The sequence below is a fragment of the Schistosoma haematobium genome, chromosome 7 (assembly GCF_000699445.3).
Source record: "Schistosoma haematobium chromosome 7, whole genome shotgun sequence".
Classification (NCBI taxonomy): Eukaryota; Metazoa; Platyhelminthes; class Trematoda; order Strigeidida; family Schistosomatidae; genus Schistosoma; species Schistosoma haematobium.
Window position 1 is genome coordinate 16,292,386 of NC_067202.1, and position 24,333 is coordinate 16,316,718.

The 24,333-nt window shown below is 38.0% G+C and overlaps 1 protein-coding gene across 1 annotated transcript; it reads left to right on the forward strand.

The window, feature by feature from the left end:
• Positions 1–24,112, forward strand: MS3_00009712 (uncharacterized protein; the record flags this gene model as incomplete). Its single annotated transcript, XM_035733239.2, has 8 exons — positions 1–55; positions 2,039–2,181; positions 2,226–2,355; positions 2,402–2,482; positions 3,835–4,004; positions 5,586–5,724; positions 18,856–19,022; positions 19,828–24,112. The coding sequence occupies 7 exons, from the start codon at positions 1–3 to the stop codon at positions 19,011–19,013; spliced, it is 876 nt and encodes a 291-aa protein (XP_035588223.1). The 3' UTR covers positions 19,014–19,022; positions 19,828–24,112.
• Between the last annotated feature and the right edge of the window lie 221 nt (positions 24,113–24,333).

Consider the following 24,333-nt stretch of genomic DNA (forward strand, 5'->3'; position numbering starts at 1 on the left):
ATGAGAGTTGGCGTTTGTTTGGTGACATTATTTCTTGCTGTAGTGAATGCTAGAAGTAAGTTTTTGATTTTTTGCATTAAAATATAGCCTAAATGAGTTGGTTTAGCATTTTATGAGTATTTGCTTGATGAAATGCAGTGAGGAAGGCAAAATAGTTATCAAACTTCAAATCGTCGTGATTGTTCTCGTCATTGGTTGTTGATTCGTCCTATGAAATATCGGTGTCACTTCCATAAAAGTTTTATGTGCACCATTTCTCTAGCGAGTGAAATTGCAAGAAGAGCTTTTGTTTAAGATTAATAGATAAAATTATATCGATAAATATATGAAACATTGTTTTTCGTTTCTGGTGATTCAGAGTACGCTGTGATAGATTGGAACATGAATAAAGTAGTTACTTCCCTAAACAGATACGCATTTGTAACTCACGATGTGCCATTTTTAATCAAGAGCCAATGCATTTGTTTATGGGTGATATTTCTAGTCAAAGATCAATCCAGCTCCTTACCTGATGATTATTTTCAAAGTTCACTACTCAGTGCTGATATTTCATGTGTCTGTCCTGGTCGCTGATCCCCATTATGTATTAGGTACTGCTGAAATAAAGGACACCTGTAGTGCAAACAGTTTCGATAGTTTATTGTCATAAAATGAACACAGAGTCAACCCATAACCATGTCTTAGGAGGCATTATTCCCTTGGTATCCTCATTTCCTACTCATCTCTTACTCTGTATGGGGGACTTTGCCTTAACGTTTCATTGTATGTTATTAGGAAATGATTGAACTTCAGCAAAATTCATGGACGATGATCAGTTAATTGATCAACCGTCTGTTTGTAATGTTAACTAAGTATAACCGGTATAAACGCCACATTCAAATAGTTATAAGTCGTTTGGCTCTATCTTAGTTTTCGTCAATAGCCTTTTTCCAAAACCCTGACATTTCTAGGAAGTTAACGGAATGGTAATTAGCTGAAAGTCATAGTGTGGTGACGCAGATACATTTATCAAATTCTGGGTCGTTCATAACTGACTTATCGATGTACAAGTTATCAGTTTCCCACCTTTAAAGTAAGACTAACCACAGTATTTCCGTTTCCTCAGAGTTGAGCCGGATACGGACATCGAATGGCTCTCCAAGTAGTCTGTTAATATTAACTACATATCACTTATCAAAACTATTCGCTATGCTATACACCTACACCATTCATTAACTGTCCGCTTTCAACAGTCTTTGATGCCAATAAACGATGGTCCATCAAAATAATGCTACTGAAATGTAAATTCGAGTGCCTTCAACTATCTTCTAACTGCTGTTTTATATGACCAGTCTCCTGTTCCTGTTTATTCACCACGATCTGGTATGTTGTTCTACTAACCCCCATCTACACTGCGTAAAGGTGTTAGTGTTTTTGTCCATTTATCCTAACCTTAGTAAGTGAATGGGGGTGTTCAGGTTTGCAGTTCTATATTTGAGAGTTCAAGTGTTTTAGTCTGTCTGCTCCAAACATATACATCATACTTAATACTATTTTAATTTGCATGTATACCATCTTGGGTTCTTTGTCGATTTGATTTCCATATATCTACCTAGTTTAGGCCACAGATAATCGTCAAAATTCATGATTGTTCTACTACACAAAGCTGAGAGACGTCCGAATGGCGTACGGCTTTTAAGCTTATGAAATCACTTAGAAACACATGAATCAGTTACACAGTACCTACTTATCAATTATTTTTGTTTTTTAATCCAGTGAAATGAAATAGGTCTCACATAGATATCTGCCTCCTTTACTAATTCTTCTTCAGAAGCAGTTAAGAATATCTAGATATGGTGTTGCAAATACATCAGAACAATGGGCAGTTATGCACTAGTGTTGCATCATCATTTAAACATTTTTCAGATGTCTAATGTAAACAACATTTTAGTCTATAATATACTTTATTGTTCTTCATTTGTTCATTCTCCTTAAACTACTTTCAGCTGTTTGTATATTTCCAACAATTTCATTTTTCTTTTGCAAAATCTTGCTTCAGTTGATTGTGGAAGCCGTGTGAAACTTGAAGTTGACTTTGAGAACATCCAGTCGCATGGAATATCTTATAAGAAAGCAACCGTCAGGAAAACCACCCCAGTAAATTTAGTTTTTAATGTGATTGCTGAGCGAAAGCCGATAGAAGTTTGAAATCTGAATATATGTATAACTTAGTATTGATAATGTAGATCGAATCAATTGATTGGACGTACAATAATGTGTCAATCAATATTGGTGACAATGATAATCAAGATATATATTATTCAACTGAGAAAGTTAGCTCAGGTTTTACTATTACATTACATATGAAAGCGCCAAGTAATCATTTAAGACGACAAGTACTTATAATCTTTAATACATATAGCCTCCCGTGTTGCTGGGACCTGGATTCTTACAGTAAATGCAAAGGATAATTCTAAACATGTTGGATTTTGTTATATTTCGTGTAAGTTTTACGTTTTAGCTTTTATATTTCGTATTACTTCTGATAACTCATCTTAATCGTTTAGATGTTTTCCACAGCCAAGTTAATAGACTTGCTTGGTTGGAAACGTTGGATAATACGACCGATAATTAGTTAGTGTGGCGCAGGTGCATTCAATCTTCGTCTTCCCTTAGATCTTGAGTTTCAAAATTGTTTTATACCTTTTATTCCGCTGATTCATTTTTTTCACCATCATTGGTACTTCTGCTACCGTTCATCTTGATAATTTCATCCCACTCTCCTGATGTCGTATATAAACCTTGACCGATGCGCATGTATACCAGCTTCTATATTGTTTATAACTGACTAATAAATCATTAGACGATTTTCTGGTTATTGTTGGAATAAATTAGAGCATAATAGGCGTAGAACTCACTAGTTTATCACTAGTTTGTTAAGTGTTGACAAATCGAATCTAAAAAGCTTTCCTGACTTTATTTCGTTTTTCGTGAGGTTTTTGGAATCGTTTTCTGACAGTATCTGAATATTTAATGGGCTTAACCATATCATTCGGTCACATGTATACAAGACGTAGGATTTCAGTTGGTCATGATCAACATAGGGCCAAATATAAATATGTTTCAACTCAAGCTGCTGTACGACGTTAACGCATCAAAATCAAATTTGTCAATAAGCTTGGTCTTTACATATCTTCAATCAAATTAACATAAAAGTTTCTCATGTACTAAGCTCTCAAAACTGGTTATGGTAATACATATACACATAAACCAAATTTTGCATTGATGGCAATATACATAAAAGATCTCTGGTATTAATTTTATGAATTTCCAACTTTTCAAGTAGTTTTTTGCTGGATTAAATTCTCTATTTTTGAGTAAAATCCACTCCTGGTATATCCTGTATAGCTAACTATATTGTAGAGTAAAGGTTTATGATCTAATTTTCTTTTCAAGGACCTCCAGGAGAACCCTTCCACGGTGTGTGCAACTTGAAAGTAATAACCACCTTTATACCTCTAACAACACTCAAGACTGCGTGATTATTGCCAGCCCCCAAAAGTTTTACTAGAGATTCTGCACTTTATCGATGTGTCTGATGACACCAAACTCCATTTCCTATTCGTTTACTCATGCATATATTTCATAGTATCTTAAATTCAACAAACATTTTAAACCTTTAAATCTCATTAATCCACTTTTCAAAACTGAATTGACCAGCATAGTCTAACCGCTTCACTTTTGAATATTAACGGCGGAAAGAAAGCAAGCTTTTGTAATGCATAATTCCACTTAGATTGCTATAATAATATTCCTTTTCACACTAGATATTTTCTCACTTTGATCACTCTTTAGCTCAACCTGTAATTCGCTCGAGATTTGGGGCTGTTCGTGGTCACGAAGGCAATCCATTATCTGTTCTCTGTGAAGTTGATGGCTTCCCAGAACCAAATCAAGTTGTTTGGAGACGTGTAATTGAAAATGAAGATGATTCGACTAAGAATAGGCTAGTTTCTGTTAGCAATGTGAGTTTTATTTATAAAGAGGAGATAGAAACTATTCTTATCACTTTCCAATACTTAGATTTTACTGAGGTAAAAAGTAAGTTAGATTATACTCTTTTATCTTCAATTCTCTAAATTTGGCTTGATGATGTTAATCATTAACACATTTGTGTTTAGTTGTGGAGTTACGAGGAGTTAATTTAAAAGTGCTATGACTTCATACCACCAGAAACACAATTTTATTCTACTTTTACTGACTCACTGAGTTACTTTTTAATTCATTCATGTAGACATTACTATAATATTCAGAAAATGAACCTTCTCTTACTTTGTAATTGTGTACTCTTTTTGAAGAATGAATTTTCTCCATGAACGAGATAGTTTCAGTTTATGTTAGTGGTAGTGTAGTGAAGAAATAGTCAGGTTGGGAAGACCAGTTTATTGTTTAACACAAAATTACGGAATGTCTTCGTAAAACATGAAAACTATACATTAAGAACTTCGTTTGCACATCTATCATTAGTTGTCTCTTACAAACCTTATGGCTCCTCCATTCCTATTGCTATTACAATTACTCTCTGTTTACATTCCTGTTCTCTTCAATTCGATCTTCTCAACCTTCTGCTGCCAGGCGTTCCACTTCTAATTGGTGTTACATACTACTTATGTCGACAGATAAGTAGCATACACCTCATTAATAATGTCTGTGACTCACTTGTTTCACGTAATTAAGTATCAATCGTTTAGTCATACAGAATCGAATTCCACACATTTAGCAAAATATTTCTAGGTATTAATGGCTTTCACGAGTGATTGACAAAGTGTTCAGGGAGTGCACAAACCTCTGGGTACTTACTAAACTACATGATAAAATTCATCGATAAATTTGATGAAGTGACAAAATATGCTTAATAATAGAATATAATAAACATCCAAATCTTGTATTTCAATATTCAGTCATTTATTTCACCGCTTTATTGTATTCCTCCTTTTTGAACTATATCCTGTATTCATTTATATTGGTTGTTCGAATCTTCCCATTAATGTTTAAGACTGCTAATAATCAGTCTCTTTCGGCGTATGTGCATCCTGTGCTGTTTGCTTCGATATTCTTTTAAGTCACAAGCATTATAAGCAGATATGGATAGTGGCTTAGAAGGGGGGAATACAAGAGGGGCGTTTCGTCCTATTTGGGACTCGTCAACAATTCTGAACATCTATATCTTGAAACTCCATACCATTATTAGCAATCAACTAATATTTACAATCAGCGTAGTGTTGCAGAGATTTTTGAGTTATTATTGAAGTCATGAACCGATCGATGTTAGATCACCATCGAAAATATGGAAGCATTGGATAGCCGTTAAAAATATATGTATATTTGTCCTCAGTTTCTCATTTTATTATTTTTATACTTTTGTTAATTTAAAGAAAAGTTTTTCCATTTGGTGAAGAAGTGAAATGAGAATCATAATGAATAAAGATTTGTAGAATAGTTAGAATTTTGTTGTCGTTCAATGCAAACTATCTTTGTTGTTATCATTGTGGTTTGTAAAGTTTAGTAATTTTTATACTTCGTTGGAATGTTATTTTATTCTTCAGGCTATGTTCAAACCGCATGAGAGCACTAAAGATGCTATTATGGAATGGACTGATGCTTCAGATGCTACTGGATTTTATATGTGCACAGCAACATCAACATTAGGATCAGACAGTTTATTGTTGGAAGTTCGTATCAAAAGTAAGGATTGAATGATTTATATATTTTCAATATACAAATATTTAGGTGTTTATCATCATACCATTATTTTCACCATTATCAGTACGCTCAGTCAGTCAGTCAGTCAGCTACAACGTGAGACCAGGCACATATGTGCATCGGCTCAAGTTTCCATACCTCTTTAGCACAGCAAGATGAACACCGAACTCATAGAAGTGGTTAATTCAGTGGTGGTAATATATAAAAGAAAGATTGCATATAACGATATAGTACAAGAAGAAAAAATTGGTTCGTAGAAAGAAAGATATGAAGCGATTTTAATCTCATCGTTTAAGGGAAGACAGGGATTGTATACACCGACGCCATTGTGATCGATTCTGAGCCATGTCACCAAGAGTCTCCAACCATTGGTTACGATAGTCACGCGGACCCCAACCAAGTAATCTGCATCTCCCAACATGGCTCAGACTAGAAGTTAGTGACTTCAAGCACTGATGCCACGTTTTGGTTTGGCCACCCCTAACTACCAACCATTCCCAACACTAGCCAGCATTGCATTCGTGGTAATCGGTATTCAGGCATACGCAACACGGGTAAGCATTTACTGCACGGCCATTTTTGTATTTTTTTTTTGAGTGAAATTTTTTCATCTCTTTTGAAAAAATTTTTCATCCCCATCTTCCAATAATTTTCATTCTGTTTCGTCCAATCAAATAACTAGTTTTAAGTTCGTTATAAGTGGTCGTTTATTTCTTAAAATCGATATAAAATATGAGGATTTGACGACAAAGCACATTTTCTTACAATTATGGACGGTAATAACATGCAAAGTACGAGCTCCGTCGTTCCTCACGTTGTCACAGAAACCGATAACCTATTCTTGAGCACATTGTATCTCGTAGCGTTCCAATCTCTTGAAGAGTTGAATAGCGCCATTAGAACGTATGAAAGAGCCACGTACAGCCATTATGTGGTGAGAGATTCTCATTTACATAGAGATCGGAAGTCGTATATTAAATTCGTATGTTGGAGAAATGGCCGTAGAACATCTAGCGGTTCCTCACAACCGAGTAGACGAACGAGGTAATTTGATCAGTGTTATTATAATTTTTCATAAAGGACTTTCGTAAACACTCAATGTCCTTCCTTCATCTTTTGTAAGTTCATTGAAGGTTACTGGACTGTTGTTCGTGGGAATGTGCATCACAATCACGAGTGCAATTCCCTAAGGTACCAAAGTAATTATTGGATGCGCAGGTTAACGGTGGTGGAATTCGAAACAGTGAGACCACTTTTGATATCTGGGACAGCAGCATTCAATATTATACACTTTGTTTACCAACCTTATAGAAAGTGTATAGATCCTCAAGATGTTTTTAATATGCGCCACAAAGTGTTCTCACAAGCCAACCTTCCTGGTAAGCAATGTGCTTATCTAAATTGTCAACGTTAGGTGATTACTCCCAATTGAAAGATCACATCATGTCGCTTGGTGGCCTCTGTGAATACCACTTAGATGGAGATAACTGTCTGTTGTATTTCTTCTTCACAACAGCAGATCAAATGAGTTTATCAAGTCGATTTTTTGATGTTGTTGGTTTTGATGGGATCTACAAAACCAATAAGCAAAATTTATATTTGTATCAGGTTGTAGCACTTGATATGAATTTCATGGCAATACCTGTTTGTATTGCATTCATTAGTTCCGAAACATCTAGTTTAATTGCTCATTTCCTGTCGTTCTTCCGCCGATCAACTAGCAACCGAGAGGTGGTAGGCATTGTAACAGATGATTCACCTGCAATAGCTGCTGCCATTATGCAGGTGTATCCCGATTCCCACCACATTTTGTGTCACGTACACATAATTCGTAATGTGTTAGGGAGGGTAAGTTTTTCGTTGCTTAACATGAAGCCATTAATCGTCATTGTAGAGGCTACGAGCAGAAACTGTACAACTTTTCTTCCGTCTGATGTTCACTAGAAATGTCGAAAGGTAAATTAAAATATGCATTACAGTCTTTTGTAGTTTCCATAGTTATCTTCCATTAATTGAAGCATCAGACGGAAATTTTTACCGATATGTGAGAGATCACTTGTTGCCTAAAAGCACAAGTGGTCAAATGCTTTTCGACCCGCAGCGATGCTCTTGGGACAAAGTAATACGAATTTCGTTGAGATAACTCATCGGATTCTTAAATTACATAAGCTGAACAGAAGAATACCCGTGTTGAGATCAATATTCAGTGTGCTTCTTCGCACTGGATATTGGATCGATGCGCGAATGCAGAAGTATTATTGTGATTGTCGTAATAAAACAATAATCGGTCGGCAGCCAGTAATATGTCGTCTTCGGGAAAGACTTACACCAGCTGCATGTCAATTACTGAAGCGGCATTTGCGCACTCCTATCACTGAGGTTGTAATGTCCGTGGACTTGTCAACGGCTGTTGATGGTACAGGCACTTATACAGTCTGCAGTAATCCACTCAATTGTTCATGTGCTTTTTACATTGAAAACCGAATACCTTGTCGTCATATTTTAGCCTACTGCATACGCAGTAATAATGAAGTGAATACTCAGATAATTAGTGATAGATGGTTGCAATCGGACAGGTACATTACCAGTGTTGCGATTGACAATACCTCCCAGTTCAAATAAGACAGACAAGTGTAAGAAGATCGCTGTATGCCTTACTTAGGCGTATGTTCGAAGAGCAATGTACAATGGTGTATAATAATGCATATCAACTTGTTTACGGTAGGATACCTCCAGCACCGTCCACCTTACCTGCTGTTACAGAGTCTCAGATAGAAACCTCTACTTCCACTAATGTTACAATGCCGTCGATCCATCAGACAGCAGTTACCAGCTATCAACATAACGTTGATATGGATGAAACGTTAAGTAATGACGAGGAAGAAATTGTTTCGATGAATTCAGAGGAGTTTGCTGAACTAGATGACGACAATGACGAAAACGCGCATGACAACAGACTTTGTGATATTTGCAATCTTGCGCAACCGCCACATGAAACGTTTCATCCATATCAACGTTATGTTGATAGCTGGTAACTGCTGTCTGATGGATCGACGGCATTGTAACATTAGTGGAAGTAGAGGTTTCTATCTGAGACTCTGTAACAGCAGGTAAGGTGGACGGTGCTGGAGGTATCCTACCGTAAACAAGTTGATATGCATTATTATACACCATTGTACATTGCTCTTCGAACATACGCCTAAGTAAGGCATACAGCGATCTTCTTACACTTGTCTGTCTTATTTGAACTGGGAGGTATTGTCAATCGCAACACTGGTAATGTACCTGTCCGATTGCAACCATCTATCACTAATTATCTGAGTATTCACTTCATTATTACTGCGTATGCAGTAGGCTAAAATATGACGACAAGGTATTCGGTTTTCAATGTAAAAAGCACATGAACAATTGAGTGGATTACTGCAGACTGTATAAGTGCCTGTACCATCAACAGCCGTTGACAAGTCCACGGACATTACAACCTCAGTGATAGGAGTGCGCAAATGCCGCTTCAGTAATTGACATGCAGCTGGTGTAAGTCTTTCCCGAAGACGACATATTACTGGCTGCCGACCGATTATTGTTTTATTACGACAATCACAATAATACTTCTGCATTCGCGCATCGATCCAATATCCAGTGCGAAGAAGCACACTGAATATTGATCTCAACACGGGTATTCTTCTGTTCAGCTTATGTAATTTAAGAATCCGATGAGTTATCTCAACGAAATTCGTATTACTTTGTCCCAAGAGCATCGCTGCGGGTCGAAAAGCATTTGACCACTTGTGCTTTTAGGCAACAAGTGATCTCTCACATATCGGTAAAAATTTCCGTCTGATGCTTCAATTAATGGAAGATAACTATGGAAACTACAAAAGACTGTAATGCATATTTTAATTTACCTTTCGACATTTCTAGTGAACATCAGACGGAAGAAAAGTTGTACAGTTTCTGCTCGTAGCCTCTACAATGACGATTAATGGCTTCATGTTAAGCAACGAAAAACTTACCCTCCCTAACACATTACGAATTATGTGTACGCGACACAAAATGTGGTGGGAATCGGGATACACCTGCATAATGGCAGCAGCTATTGCAGGTGAATCATCTGTTACAATGCCTACCACCTCTCGGTTGCTAGTTGATCGGCGGAAGAACGACAGGAAATGAGCAATTAAACTAGATGTTTCGGAACTAATGAATGCAATACAAACAGGTATTGCCATGAAATTCATATCAAGTGCTACAACCTGATACAAATATAAATTTTGCTTATTGGTTTTGTAGATCCCATCAAAACCAACAACATCAAAAATCGACTTGATAAACTCATTTGATCTGCTGTTGTGAAGAAGAAATACAACAGACAGTTATCTCCATCTAAGTGGTATTCACAGAGGCCACCAAGCGACATGATGTGATCTTTCAATTGGGAGTAATCACCTAACGTTGACAATTTAGATAAGCACATTGCTTACCAGGAAGGTTGGCTTGTGAGAACACTTTGTGGCGCATATTAAAAACATCTTGAGGATCTATACACTTTCTATAAGGTTGGTAAACAAAGTGTATAATATTGAATGCTGCTGTCCCAGATATCAAAAGTGGTCTCACTGTTTCGAATTCCACCACCGTTAACCTGCGCATCCAATAATTACTTTGGTACCTTAGGGAATTGCACTCGTGATTGTGATGCACATTCCCACGAACAACAGTCCAGTAACCTTCAATGAACTTACAAAAGATGAAGGAAGGACATTGAGTGTTTACGAAAGTCCTTTATGAAAAATTATAATAACACTGATCAAATTACCTCGTTCGTCTACTCGGTTGTGAGGAACCGCTAGATGTTCTACGGCCATTTCTCCAACATACGAATTTAATATACGACTTCCGATCTCTATGTAAATGAGAATCTCTCACCACATAATGGCTGTACGTGGCTCTTTCATACGTTCTAATGGCGCTATTCAACTCTTCAAGAGATTGGAACGCTACGAGATACAATGTGCTCAAGAATAGGTTATCGGTTTCTGTGACAACGTGAGGAACGACGGAGCTCGTACTTTGCATGTTATTACCGTCCATAATTGTAAGAAAATGTGCTTTGTCGTCAAATCCTCATATTTTATATCGATTTTAAGAAATAAACGACCACTTATAACGAACTTAAAACTAGTTATTTGATTGGACGAAACAGAATGAAAATTATTGGAAGATGGGGATGAAAAATTTTTTCAAAAGAGATGAAAAAATTTCACTCAAAAAAATACAAAAATGGCCGTGCAGTAAATGTTTACCCACAACACGTGACCCAACGATCTCAGTCGATGAAGATTTACCATCATTCCCTAATACCTTGTGTCTATGCTCACTATTACTTACCCGATGATGCGAGCAATATTTCTAAGGCATCTGTTGTCAAATGCTAGTAGCTTACGAATATCTTCGACCATTATTAGCCATGTTGCGCTGCCGTAAAGTAAAACAGAACGAACTGCCGCGCAGTATACTCGTCTCTTAATTAATAGATGGATATCTCGCCTTCGGCATAGGTGACGTAAGTTGGCAAAAGCTAAACGAGATTTTCAAATCGGTGCTGAGATTTCGTCAGACACCAACCCATTAGGGCTGATCAGACTTCCAAGATAAGTGAAGTTGTCAACGCGTTCGACTACTTCACTCCCTATCCTTAGTTCAGGTGTTAACGCAGACCAGTCCTGCATTTCGAGGGAGAGTAGCGCATTCTAAACTTTCTGGTATTGTTGCTCAGTGCTACCAGAAGACTTTGCATGTTGTCAGTCTTCACCAAACAGGACTATGTCATCTGCGTATTCTAAGTCGATAAGTAGACCTCCTGGTAGGAGACCAATGCCCCAGAATTCAGTCGACGAGAGCGTTATTTCCATCAGTATGTCTATGATAAATTTAAACAAAAATGGAGAAAGTGGACAGCCTTGACGAACAACACTTGAGGTAACCGTTTGCCATAAGCTCTGATTAGACTAGTAGTGTTCGAGTACAGAGCCCTCACAAGATTCATGTACTTCTGAGGTACGTCTTTCAATGACAGACACTGCCAAAAACATCTCGGTCTACCGTGTCAAATGCTATTTTCAATTCAGGAAAAACTAACATTGCTGCACACCGATAAGCATGTGTGTGTTCTAAAACCTGACGAATGATGAATATGTGGTCGATGCAGCCACGATCAGGTCTGAAGCCAGCGCGATTTTCTCGTGTTTGCAGTTCACGAGTCTTAGTTAGGCGTCCGATAATTGTTGATGCTAGTATTTTAGATTCTAGGTTAGTCAAACTAATCCCTCTGTCAGTCAGTCAGCTACAACGTAGGACCAGGCACATATGTGCATCGGTCCAGGTTGCCATACCGCATCAGCACAACAAGATGAACACCGGATTCATAGCAGTGGTTAGGTCAAAGGTGGTAATATATAAGAGAAAGATTGCATACAGAGATATAGTACAAGAAGAAAAAATTGGTTCGTAGAAAGAAAGATATGAAGCGATTTTAATCTCATCGTTTAAGGGAAGACAGGGATTGTATACACCGACGCCATTGTGATCGATTCTGAGCCATGTCACCAAGAGTCTCCAACCATTGGTTACGATAGTCACGCGGACCCCAACCAAGTAATCTGCATCTCCCAACATGGCTCAGACTAGAAGTTAGTGACTTCAAGCACTGATGCCACGTTTTGGTTTGGCCACCCCTAACTTTCTTCCAACCATCTCCAATACCGGATAGCATTGCACGTCGTGGTAATCGGTATTCAGGCATACGTAACACGTGGCCCAACCATCTCAGTCGATGAAGATTCATAACCTCATCAACTGATTTACCATCATTCCCTAATATCCTGCGTCTAACCTCACTATTACTTACCCGGTGATCCCAGCAGACGCGAGCAATATTTCTAAGGCATCTGTGGTCAAATACTAATAGCTTACGAGTGTCTTCTACTCTTAATGGCCATGTTTCGCTGCCGTAAAGTAAAACAGAACGAACTGCCGGGCAGTATACTCGTCCTTTTATTGATAGACGGATATCTCGCCTTCGGCATAGGTGGCGCAAGTTGGCAAAAGCCAATCAAGCTTTTCAAATCCGTGCTGAGATTTCGTCCGATATCAACCCATTAGGGCTGATCAGACTTCCAAGATAAGTGAAGTTGTCAACGCGTTCGATCACTTCACTCCCTATCCTTAGTTCAGGTGTTAACGCAGACCAGTCCTGAAGCAACAACTTGTATTTCGAGGGAGAGAAGCGCATTCCAAACATCCTGGCATTGTTGCTCAGTGCTACCAGAAGACTCTGCATTTTGTCAGCGTCTTCACCAAACAGGACTATGTCATCTGCGTATTCTAAGTCGATAAGTGGACCTCCTGGTAGGAGATCAATACCCGAGAATTCAGTCGACGAGAAAGTTATTTCCATCAGTAGATCTATGATGAAGTTAAACAAAAATGGAGAAAGTGGACAGCCTTGACGGACACCACTTGAGGTTGCAAAAGTAGATGACAGTTCGCCATAAGCTCTGACTCGACTAGTAGTGTTCGAGTAAAGAGTCTTCACAAGGTTTATGTACTTCTGGGGTACGCCTTTCAATGACAGACACTGCCACAGAATCTCGCGGTCTACCGAGTCAAATGCTGCTTTTAAGTCGAGAAAGACCACCATTGTCGGACGCCGATAAGTATGCCTGTGTTCTAGAATCTGACGAATGGTGAATATGTGGTCGATGCAGCCACGTCCAGGTCTAAAGCCAGCTTGGTTCTCTCGTGTTTGCAGTTCACGAGTCTTAGTTAGGCGTCTGATAATTATCGAGGCTAGTATTTTAGATATTATATTAGTTAAACTAATCCCTCTGTGGTTGTCACAGTATGATTTTGACCCTTTCTTATATATTGGGACGATAAGTGATTGTGACCAGTTAGATGGAATAACGTCTAACTCCCAGATCTTAGCTAAAATATTAGTCAACCTAATCGCTAAAATTGGTCCACCATCCTTAAAGACCTCTGGAGCCAGTCCATCTGGACCAGCTGCCCTTCCTCGTTTCAGATTAACTATAGCCTTTTGAACTTCAGCAAGAGTTGGGGGACCTACTTCAATGTTCCATTCACACTGTCTGGGAATGGAGGGTAGTTGTAGAGTAGCTGAAGGCCAGCTGAACTGTTCTCTGAAATGTTCCGCCCATCGTTCTAAACGCCTGGACTGGTAGCAGATGAGAGTATCGTCTTTTTCCGATATAATCTCACTTACACTTGACTTATTAATTCCAGTTTCTTTTATTAGTCTGTAAAGCTGTCTTGTGTTCCCTATAGTCGCCGCCTTTTCCATCTCTTTTGCTTTCGTTGCCCACCACTGCTCACGGTCGTTTCTTAGACTTTTTCTTAACCTAGATCTGATTTGTTGTCGCTCTTCATCATGTTCGGAACCTGATGGGACGAGTTTGCGAGAATCCATCAGTGTGATAGACTTTGAAGAAATCCACTGGTTCTTTGAAACTCTGTGGTTTAAGTCGCTAATAGATGTCACTGCTGCTTCCACAGCTGCTTGTATTTCATTCCAAGCAACATCTGGGTCAGCCTCGTCTTCAGAACTACCTAATCGTGACCTCAGTTGTTCCTGGAACCTACTTTTGGTTTTCTCACTACCCAATTCAGTTCTAATGGGTCTTTTTACTGTGGCTTTTTTGCGTCCAGTGAGGCGCAAGCAGATGCGTGCCCGTATTAGGGCGTGGTCGGAGTCCAAGCAGGTACTCCAGAATGAGCGACAATCTTGTACCGACCCTCTCCAACGATGACTGATGGCAATATGGTCTAGTTGAGTCCATCGTTGGTTTGGTGCAGGGGGTCTCCACGTTAGACGATGTCTCTCCTTATGCTTAAAATTTGTGTTTGCTAAAAATAAGCGATTGTCTGAGCACAGTTGCAGCAGACGGTCACCATTATCTGTTCGCTGTGCCGGAATGCTAAAATGTCCACCTAAATGCCTTTCTGTTTGGTTTAAACTACCTATCTGAGCATTAAAGTCACCCCCTACGAGTACTATGTCTGAGCGTTTAGCTTTCTGAAGAAGTTCGGACAGCTTTCTGTAAAATTCATCTTTCACATCATCTGAGCTGCAGTCAGTGGGAGCGTAGGCAGAAACGACGAAAAGGCAACGACGTGTGTCCCTATCCTTCCGAGTTCTTACGGAGCCGTTTAGCCGAACAGCACATAGACGACTGTTGACGGGGATCCACTCTAGCAGTGCTTGTTCCGCCCTCATGCTTAGTGCTATGCCTACACCTGCTAGTCCACGAGAACTGGCCATCGGGTCACCAGATACACGTAGGATGTATCTCGTTGGCTCTCCGTTTTGCCGAGGTGAGGTCAAGTGAATGACCACACTGGAATCCTGTATGCGTGTTTCGGAGACACAACATACATCAATGGAAAGAGACTCTAGGGTTTTAGCCAAGGAAGCCTGCTGACCGATTTGACATAGAGTGCGTACGTTGAAAGCTCCAATGTGTAGTTTGGAGCGAGGTTTCAGTAGACCTGGGACAGAGTTTTGAGCACTAGAATCGTTGGCTATGGTGACACTTGAGGAGGAAGCCGAAGGAGGAAGTTTAGGTTTGAAAGTCGATGTAGGAGGAATAATAGGAATTGAAGAGGAAGTTTGATTATGAATACAATGGTCTTGGGTGCTGTTAGAGGTATGAGGGCGGTTATCACTTCCCGGTTGCCCACACCGTGGAAGGGTTCTTCTGGAGGTACCTGAAAAGGAAATTGGATTAGAGGCGGTCTCAGTGACCTGAGAGCGTGACCGCAGTGCCCAAGGGACAACTGCTTGAGGCCGGTCGCGCACGGCCTTTTTGTGGAAGGTTTTTGACGTGTTAGCTCCGTTCTTCAAAGGGCCTTACCGCCGGAGACGGAAATCCGTGAGGTAAGGTGAGGTGTGACATTTTTAGGGTCGACCTTTTCTAACCCCACCCCTCGTTGTGGGAAGGCAGCATCGCTGTTATGCTGGTTGTCCGAGGGAAACACCTTACTGTTGTCACACCTCTGTACAGTCAGCAGTACGATTTCGCCTTCGGACCTTGGGTTTGTTGCTTTTAGTCTTACCGCTCTTCAACCGACCTGTCTGACATGGTAGGACCTTGAGGAACGTTTGTTCCAGCCAATATAGCTCGGTTGCTTCATCACGATAGGCTAGCCCGACCACCACGTCAAGGTAGCAACAACGGTCGGGAATCCCTCTGTGGTTATCACATGATGATTTTGACCCTCTCTTACATATTGGGACGATGGGTGATTGTGGCCATTCAGATGGAATTACGTCCAACTCCCAGATTATAGTCAAAATATTAGTCAACCTAATATCTAAAATTGGACCACTATACTTAAAAACTACTGGAGCTGATCCATTTGAACCAGCTGCTCTTCCTGGTTTCAGATTAGCTATAGCCTTTTGGACTTCAGCTACAGTTGTGGGACCTACTTCAATGTTCCATTCAGGCCGTTTGGGAATGGTGGGTAGTTGTAGAGTAGCTGAAGGCCAGCTGAACTGCTGCTTAAAATGTTCCACCCATCGTTCTAAACGTCTGGACTGGGAGCAGTTAAGTGTCGTCTTTTTTATGAGATAGTCTCACTTACACTTGATCATGTTATTCATTTCAATAGTTTGATGAGAGTAAAATGAATCATAGGTGTTTCAACGTGTCAAGACAGTTAAGTATAATACCGGAGTTGATAATATATCGATGTCGGTGGTTTTTTGTACTATGTGTTGTGATAAGTGGCTACAAGAAACAAGTTTTTAAGTGAATCCATCTGCGTGTGTATACTTTTAGTCAGCTCTTCGATTTTTGTGTATAATTAGAACTAACACATTAAACTACCGAAGGAAAATGTGACAAAGTGCGAGTACTTCTACAAATTTCAATAACGAGGAATAGCAATTTATACTTTAACCGAAGAATGTTCATACAATTCAACTAACGAAGTGAGATATTCTTCAATTTGAGGTTGTGGAGATTGTTTAAATTCATTGAATTTATGAACTAGCTTCGAGACTTCATTCTTGGATTTCTAATGAGAAGCCGTAACCAATGGAGTACAGCCGTGTCGGGTGTGAAGCATTTATTCACCGAAGACAATGGAAGATGATCGCGCGACATCATGAATTAGTTGATGTTAGACATTGACACCATTGGATACTGGTTCATTGGTCTAAAGTTTGAGCGTTCACTCAAGACCGAATGTTGTGGTTTGGATTGACACGTGTAAGATGGTGGATGCGCGTTGTTGAGTGGTTTGATATTCTGACAAAACGGTCGGCCAGTGCATTCAGGTTTTCAATGTTGGTTTAACATTGATCGGTTCATGATTTCACTAAAATGAGTTATACATGTTTGTATTAAGCACCATTCAAAAAAATCTCCATTTGATACTTCCCTTCACAAGACAATGATAAATCGAGATATACTCAAAGACATAAATAGATAATTTTAACGATAGGATTTCCACTATAATCAAATATATTTCTCTTCTGACATAATATCACATATTTCTCAGAATTATAACAAACATGTTTCACTAAATAAAAATTTTTGAAATAAATTACCAATTTCTATACAGATTATACCTTAGTCAGTCAGTCAGTTAGTAACAACGTAGAACTTCGTACGTACGTATATCAGTTCAAGTTGCCATACCACATTAGCACAGAGATGGTGGTAGAGGTAGTAAAATTATAAACAGTAATCCGAAAGATATTTTCCAAGGAGTATAATACAGTGAAATAAATTTGGAAAGAGAAATAAAGGGACATGAAGAATTCAGAAGATTAGAATTTGGGAGAACACAGACTGGATGCACTTGCGCCATTGCAAATGATTTTGAGCCATGTCATTCAAGGTCTCTGACCATCGGTTGCTATCATCTCGCGGTCCCGAACTACGTAGTCTACACCTACCAACATGATTCAGTCCACTTGTCAGTAACTCCATGGATTTGTGCCATGTTTTGGTCTGGCCGCCCCTAGCTTTCTTCCAACCTACTCCTATACCATTGAGTATCGCACGTCGAGGCAGTCGGTCGTTGGGCATACGTAACACGTGTCCCAGCCATCTCAACTGATGAAGTTTCACCACTTCATCAATCGAGATGATTATACCTTAAATTGTATAGGAAGCACTTGAAATAGAATTCTTTTTGAAATCTAAACAAAGTGTACGCTTGTCAATATGAATAATCTTTTTGTTCATTTTAATTATACATAACTTGTCAAGGATATATTGTCAATTATATTTGTCCAATATTCACACTTTACAAGATGTGATGAAGACTCTGGGTAACATGGCTCAGAATCGATCACAATGACGTAGGTGTATACACTACTTGTCTTCTCTTAAACCGTGAGATTAAAATTACTTTATACCTATCTTTCTACGAACTAATTCTTTCTCCCTGTATTATATCCTTGTATGCAATCTTTATTTACACATATTTCTACCATTAAACTAACTGCTTCTATGAATTCGGTGTACATATTGTCGCGCTAATTAGGTATGGTAACTTAGACTAATGCATATATATGCCTGGTCCTACATTGTAGATGGTTGACTGAATTCGGACTATTTATTCAGAACAAAACCAATGAATTGAGTAGTTATTTATTTATTTATTTGAGGGAACGGAAAGGTACAATCAGAAGAAATCTTTCAGTTAAGGGAGACACAACCACTTTTTATGAAGAAAGTAAAAGAAGGTTACAGCAGGATCGCCAGTGGCTTCTATTCTGAGCCATATCTGATAACGTCTCTAGCCACTGTGTAGCACCATCTCTCGGACCCCAACCAGGGAGTCGTGAAGGACCGACAGAAGCCAGTTCTTTGCAGCTTTCTTTTATACAACGACACAATGTCATGCACTGACCACCTCTCCGCTTCTTCCAACCAGTCCCAGAGTCGGCAAATAATGCACGACGTGGAATTCTCTGGGACGACATTTGTAGAACATGTAGTAATTGTAGTAGTAGTACCGTTTTATTCCGTGCTTCTACAATTATCATTTTAATTTTATCTTTTTCAAATTTCACAGGTAAATTGGCTCCTTTATGGCCTTTCATTGGAATTATAGCTGAATTGGTGGTACTTGGTATTATAATATTGATTTATGAACGTACTCAAGCTAAACGTCGTCGTGAAGAAGAACGGACTACGTTGTTAAAACAAAATCCAACTAGTGATCGATGTTAAACAAATCTGGTAATTATTGCATACATATGTAGTTCAGTGATATGTTTTAATTAATGCACAAGTTCACAACTGTTGTTGAAAGCACAATTTTATTTGAAGGACACTGGTTTGTCTGTCAGCTTTTGCTTAATATCCTAAACGGAAATAGATGGAATCGAGTTTAAAACAATATTCTAATGATTAAAAGTACTCTTAAACACGGTCGCCGCCAGGACTTTGGTTTAAAGCTATTATTTAGTCTATTTGTCGTACTGAGTATATTAAACCACATATGACATGATAGTGTATACTTGTGGACTATCCCATGTTTTTTGTCTAGAGTACTTCCTAGAGTTCTTCAGATGATTAAATTAACTCATTATATCATCTAATTTAAATAAAGGGAATTTGGCTTAGGTAAATGATTTTGTTGAAAAGAAAATTCTCCTGGACTTCTACTGCAAAGCCGTGACCAATGTAGTTTAACCATATTGTCTATGAAACAGTTCTTTACCTACCAACACGATTGAAGTTTGGTTGAGCTTAAACATGTAAACCTGTTAGATGCCAACTCAGTGGTCTAAATGTTTGACAATCTCCGCAAGACCTGATAGTTGTGGACTCAATCCACAATCTTATCTTGGATGTGTACTGTTAAGGTGTCTTATACTAATACTAACCAACTTCCCAATACTTCCTTACTAAAAACAATCCATGACGTTAAGGTATAAAATCCAATAGTCTCCTCATAAATCCGTTTAGTAATGATATATTATTAATTTGTTTATATTGATGACGACTAATTTCGTTATTCTTACACGCTTTTTTGTTTCAGCTAATTCCTTGTGATTGAATCACATCTGCGTTTGTTCACCTCGTTCCCTATCTTGTGGTTTTCAGCGTCAGTAACAGTCTCATCTCAGTACTGTTTTCTTTTAAAAACAACATTTATTTGTTTGTTTGCTTGCTTTTTATTTCTCTTCCTTATCAAGTGGCATATGTTTGTACGTGTGTCTGTGTGTGTATGCAAGTATGCACGTGCTCATGTTTGTATCTATGCCATTTTTGGCATTGACCCTTAAGTATTCTCACATTCAGATTGGCAAGAGTATTAGCTCATTTGTACTCCGACTGCTGTTATTATTATTATTATTATTATTATTATTATCGTCGTTTTATTTTTTTGTGCTGTATTACTTATTTCTGTGTTTCCAACAAAACCTCTTCACCAACTAATTTACCTAATATATTTACTTGCCTATAACAAAAAAAGGAAAGGTAGTTTGTTTGTTCGTTTGTGTGTGTGTGTGTTTGTGTTGAATACAGATGAACATTTGAATTCTACACCTATTCATCTTCTCTATACTATGTAGTGTAATGAAGATATACAACTTATGTAATCATTGTTTGTTTTTTTCTTTAATTATTTAGTTATATCATTATTTTACCCTTAAATGTATAATTTTAACTTGTATCTGATTTGTTCATTATATTCATTCATTGTGACTGGGTTGTTTGTTTGTTTGTTTTTCTGTACTCCTTTAGAACAGCTTTATCTTACAATATAAAGATAAATAAATTATATATTTAGTTACTGTTTCTTTCTCTATATTTTTTTGTTTGCATATCGTTTGTTGTTGAGTGCTTCTTTGAAATAGACATTTCTCAATATTTATTGGGTAAGATTCATGGTTCGAGGGAGAAGTTGTACTGTCAATCTTATAGGGGGGTTTCACGGTAGTACAGTGTTTCTTTGGAGACTTTATCTTGCCATGATGGAAGGTGGAGGAGGTAGAAAAGGTCGGCTCTAAACACAGCATACTTTACTCCTCGGATTTTTATCACTGATGGTTAGATCGTGTGTAACTAACTTCAAGCAGTTGTTGTATGGACTCTAGGGTCACACTCCCAGGCCCAAAAAGACCACTGCTAATTCAGTTTCTTTTACTATTATTATTATGGCTTTATTCAATATTATATTTTTGGTACAGTATAGAATTCTTAGCACAAAGCATTTCAAAAAGGTTCCTTTTCTTATTTCTTGATCAATCATGACGATAAATATTGAGTGATCGCAGTTCAAGAATCGACATTTGAATAATGCTCATTTTTTTCCAATGTATATTGCCTGTCAGCCATCACGATATCTCAGATTGTACTTCTTTATAAGTCGGATAGCGAAAGGTCGTAAACTTTTCATAAACACACCTTGATAACTTGTGCGATTAATAAACATAATGATGTGTTCAAACAAGCAAAAACCGATAAGTTGTTGAAATATCTAGATGATAGCAACAGGTAGCCAGATATTCTAACAGGCCGCCAAAACTGGGAGATAGCCCCCCCCAAGAAGAGGTGTATTTTTACTGTATCGGCACCAGAGGAGTGACAACTACACAAACACATCTCTCACCATTCAAAAGCACTGTGTTTATAATTGGATTCCTTCACTTTGTAATTCTCTGTTCTTACTACTAGCCATATTACTCCCAGTCAATCATAATAAACGTAGACCTTCAGGGGGACAAAATAAAATTAACACGATGATTGGAAAAGTATCGAAGTAATATAGCGAAAAAATTAACAAGAAACGCTAAACATTAACAATATGGTTTGAGAATGAGGAAAGAAAAAAGTATGTATATATAAAGATTGGAACTTCAAATCTAGAAGAAGATAATGAGTGAATATGTCTGCGTTATTATGAACTGTTCTAAGCCATTGTTATATACTTACTTTACAGGTTTATTATAAAAAGTTGACCGTAAATCAAGTTCTCTTGAGTATTGCTTAGTTGTGCTATATTTTGCAGTTGTATTCTTGAACACATTTTGAAACTAAAGTCAAAGTGAAGAATGAAATGACATAAATATTCAGAGAGAATATACAGTTGTGTTTCCAATACACTATATTGATTTTTAGTCATTCATTTTAGTTGGATAGTTGACCCTTTCACATTTTAACTACAATAATAAAAGTCTTTATATACAGGGAATAATAGTGTATAAATTTGAGAATATAATCCTCTTTGATTAGTTTTAAAATGGCTAAAAGGTGAGATTATAATATATGGACGAACTTTGAACGACGCCAGACTGTCCTTGAGAGTGTCCACCTGGAATAAATGGGGGTTATAAACCAGTGTGAGGAATTGGAAATATGGTTTACAGTTGGTGATTAAGGTTAGAAACTAAATTTAGGGTTTTCATCACGAATTGACATCAGCTATAATGCCAAAATGCCATTTAGCCAAATGAATGAGTGAATTTCGCGCCAAAACTCAAGACCTATTATCTTATACCTGATTGGTTCATCCATAAATTATAGTCTGGCCAATTCTCTCGTTGTGAAGTCTGAACCCATGCCAGAATAAGAGATGAGTTGTCACCATTGAGTTACTACTCATTTGTAATTGACTTGATGTTGTTAATCAAGTTGTTTCTGTATTCATCTATCTGAATTTTTGATATATTAATTATATTAAGTTCTTTTTTTCAATCCAATATCTCTGTTAAGTATCTCATTTTAAATGCAACAGTTTTGTGAGGTGATAAACATTAAACCATCATAGATAAACACGTATTCATTAATATAAGTAATTTCACCAATGAAAACCTTATTAGAATTTCTAATGTTTTATACAAATAATTATCATGTATATTCTATTTAATATTGGTTAGAATAGTACACATTAAGCTGTTTTATGCAACTAATATTAAGTCTTGAATGCTATTACTAATGTTTCCGGTGATACAGTGGTCTTGAGTGTTGTTAGAGGTATGAGGGTGGTTATCAATTCCCGGTCGCTCACACTGTGAAAGGGTTCTTCTGGAGGTACCTGAAAAGGAGATTGGGTTAGAGGTAGTCTTAATGACCTGAGAGTGTGACCGCAGTGCTCAAGGGATAACTGCTTGAAGTCGGTCACACACGACCTTTTTATGAGTGATTTTGTGTTAGCTCCGTACTTGTTGAGACCTTAACGCCGGAGACGGATATCCGTGGGATAAGACGAGATGTGCATTTTTAGGGTCGACCTTCTCTAACCCCACCCCTCCTTGTGGGAAGGCAGCATTGCTGTCATGCTGGTTGTCTGAAGGAAACACCTTACTGCCGTCACACCTCTGTACAGTCAGCAATACGACTTCTCTTTTGGACTTTGAGTTTCCTGCTTTTAGTCTTACCACTATTCAACTGACCTGTGTGGCATGGTTGGAACTTGAGGAACGTTTGTTCCAGCCAGTATAGCTCGATTGATTCATGACGATAGGCAATCCCGACCATCACGTCAAGGTAGCAACAACGGTTGGGGTTTTCGGGGATAATTTTTGTTTGATCATTGTATTTTGGAGTTTAAGATATGTATCATTGTTACCTTCATTTTATGTAAACAAATATTTCACGTAATTGACAGTAGATGTTAGTACGCACAGGTCATATACATTTGTTGTTTCACACGAATTAGAATAATCAGTTCACCACTTTTATAAGCTAAATCAAAATGAATAGTAATTTGCATATATAAATGCATGATTCATAAGTTGGCATAGAAAATACTCATCTTTTTAAAGAAAGAAACAAAGAGTACTGTTAATATGTAAATTTTGTCTCTTAGTTAAAGTTTAATATGTTAACTTTGATTTAATTGATTTTTATGTTGTTCAATTTCATATGGTGTTAGATTATCAGCTACTTATTATATTTGTATTGAGTTTTTGGTAGATGTTCATTGGTAATCTTATTATTTTGATGAAGTTTTGTTCTCTGAGCTGGATGATTTGGTCGTTGAGCTTTCATCATTCTTCTGAACAACATCATCAACACAAACGTGATGCTCCACGATCAAACCATCCATCTCAGATAACAAAATCATCTACATTAGCTACAAATCCCCACCATCTCAAAATCTTATTATTTATTTATTTACACACATAAACATTGGTACAATAAGGCACCAACTATATATATATATATATTACTTACTTACTTACTTACTTACGCCTGTTACTCCCAATGGAGCATAGGCCGCTGACCAACATTCTCCAACCCACTCTGTCCTGGGCCTTCTTTTCTAGTTCCATCCAATTCTTGTTCATTTTTCTCATGTCTATTTCCATTTCTCGGCGTAATGTGTTCTTTGGTCTTCCTCTTTTCCTTTGGCCTTCAGGATTCCATGTGAGGGCTTGTCTTGTGACGCAGTTGGGTGCTTTCCTCAATGTGTGTCCTATCCACTTCCAGCGCTTCTTCCTGATTTCTTCCTCCGCTGGGATCTGGTTTGTTCTCTCCCACAGTACGTTGTTGCTAATAGTGTCCGGGCAACGGATCCGAAGTATTTTGCGTAGAC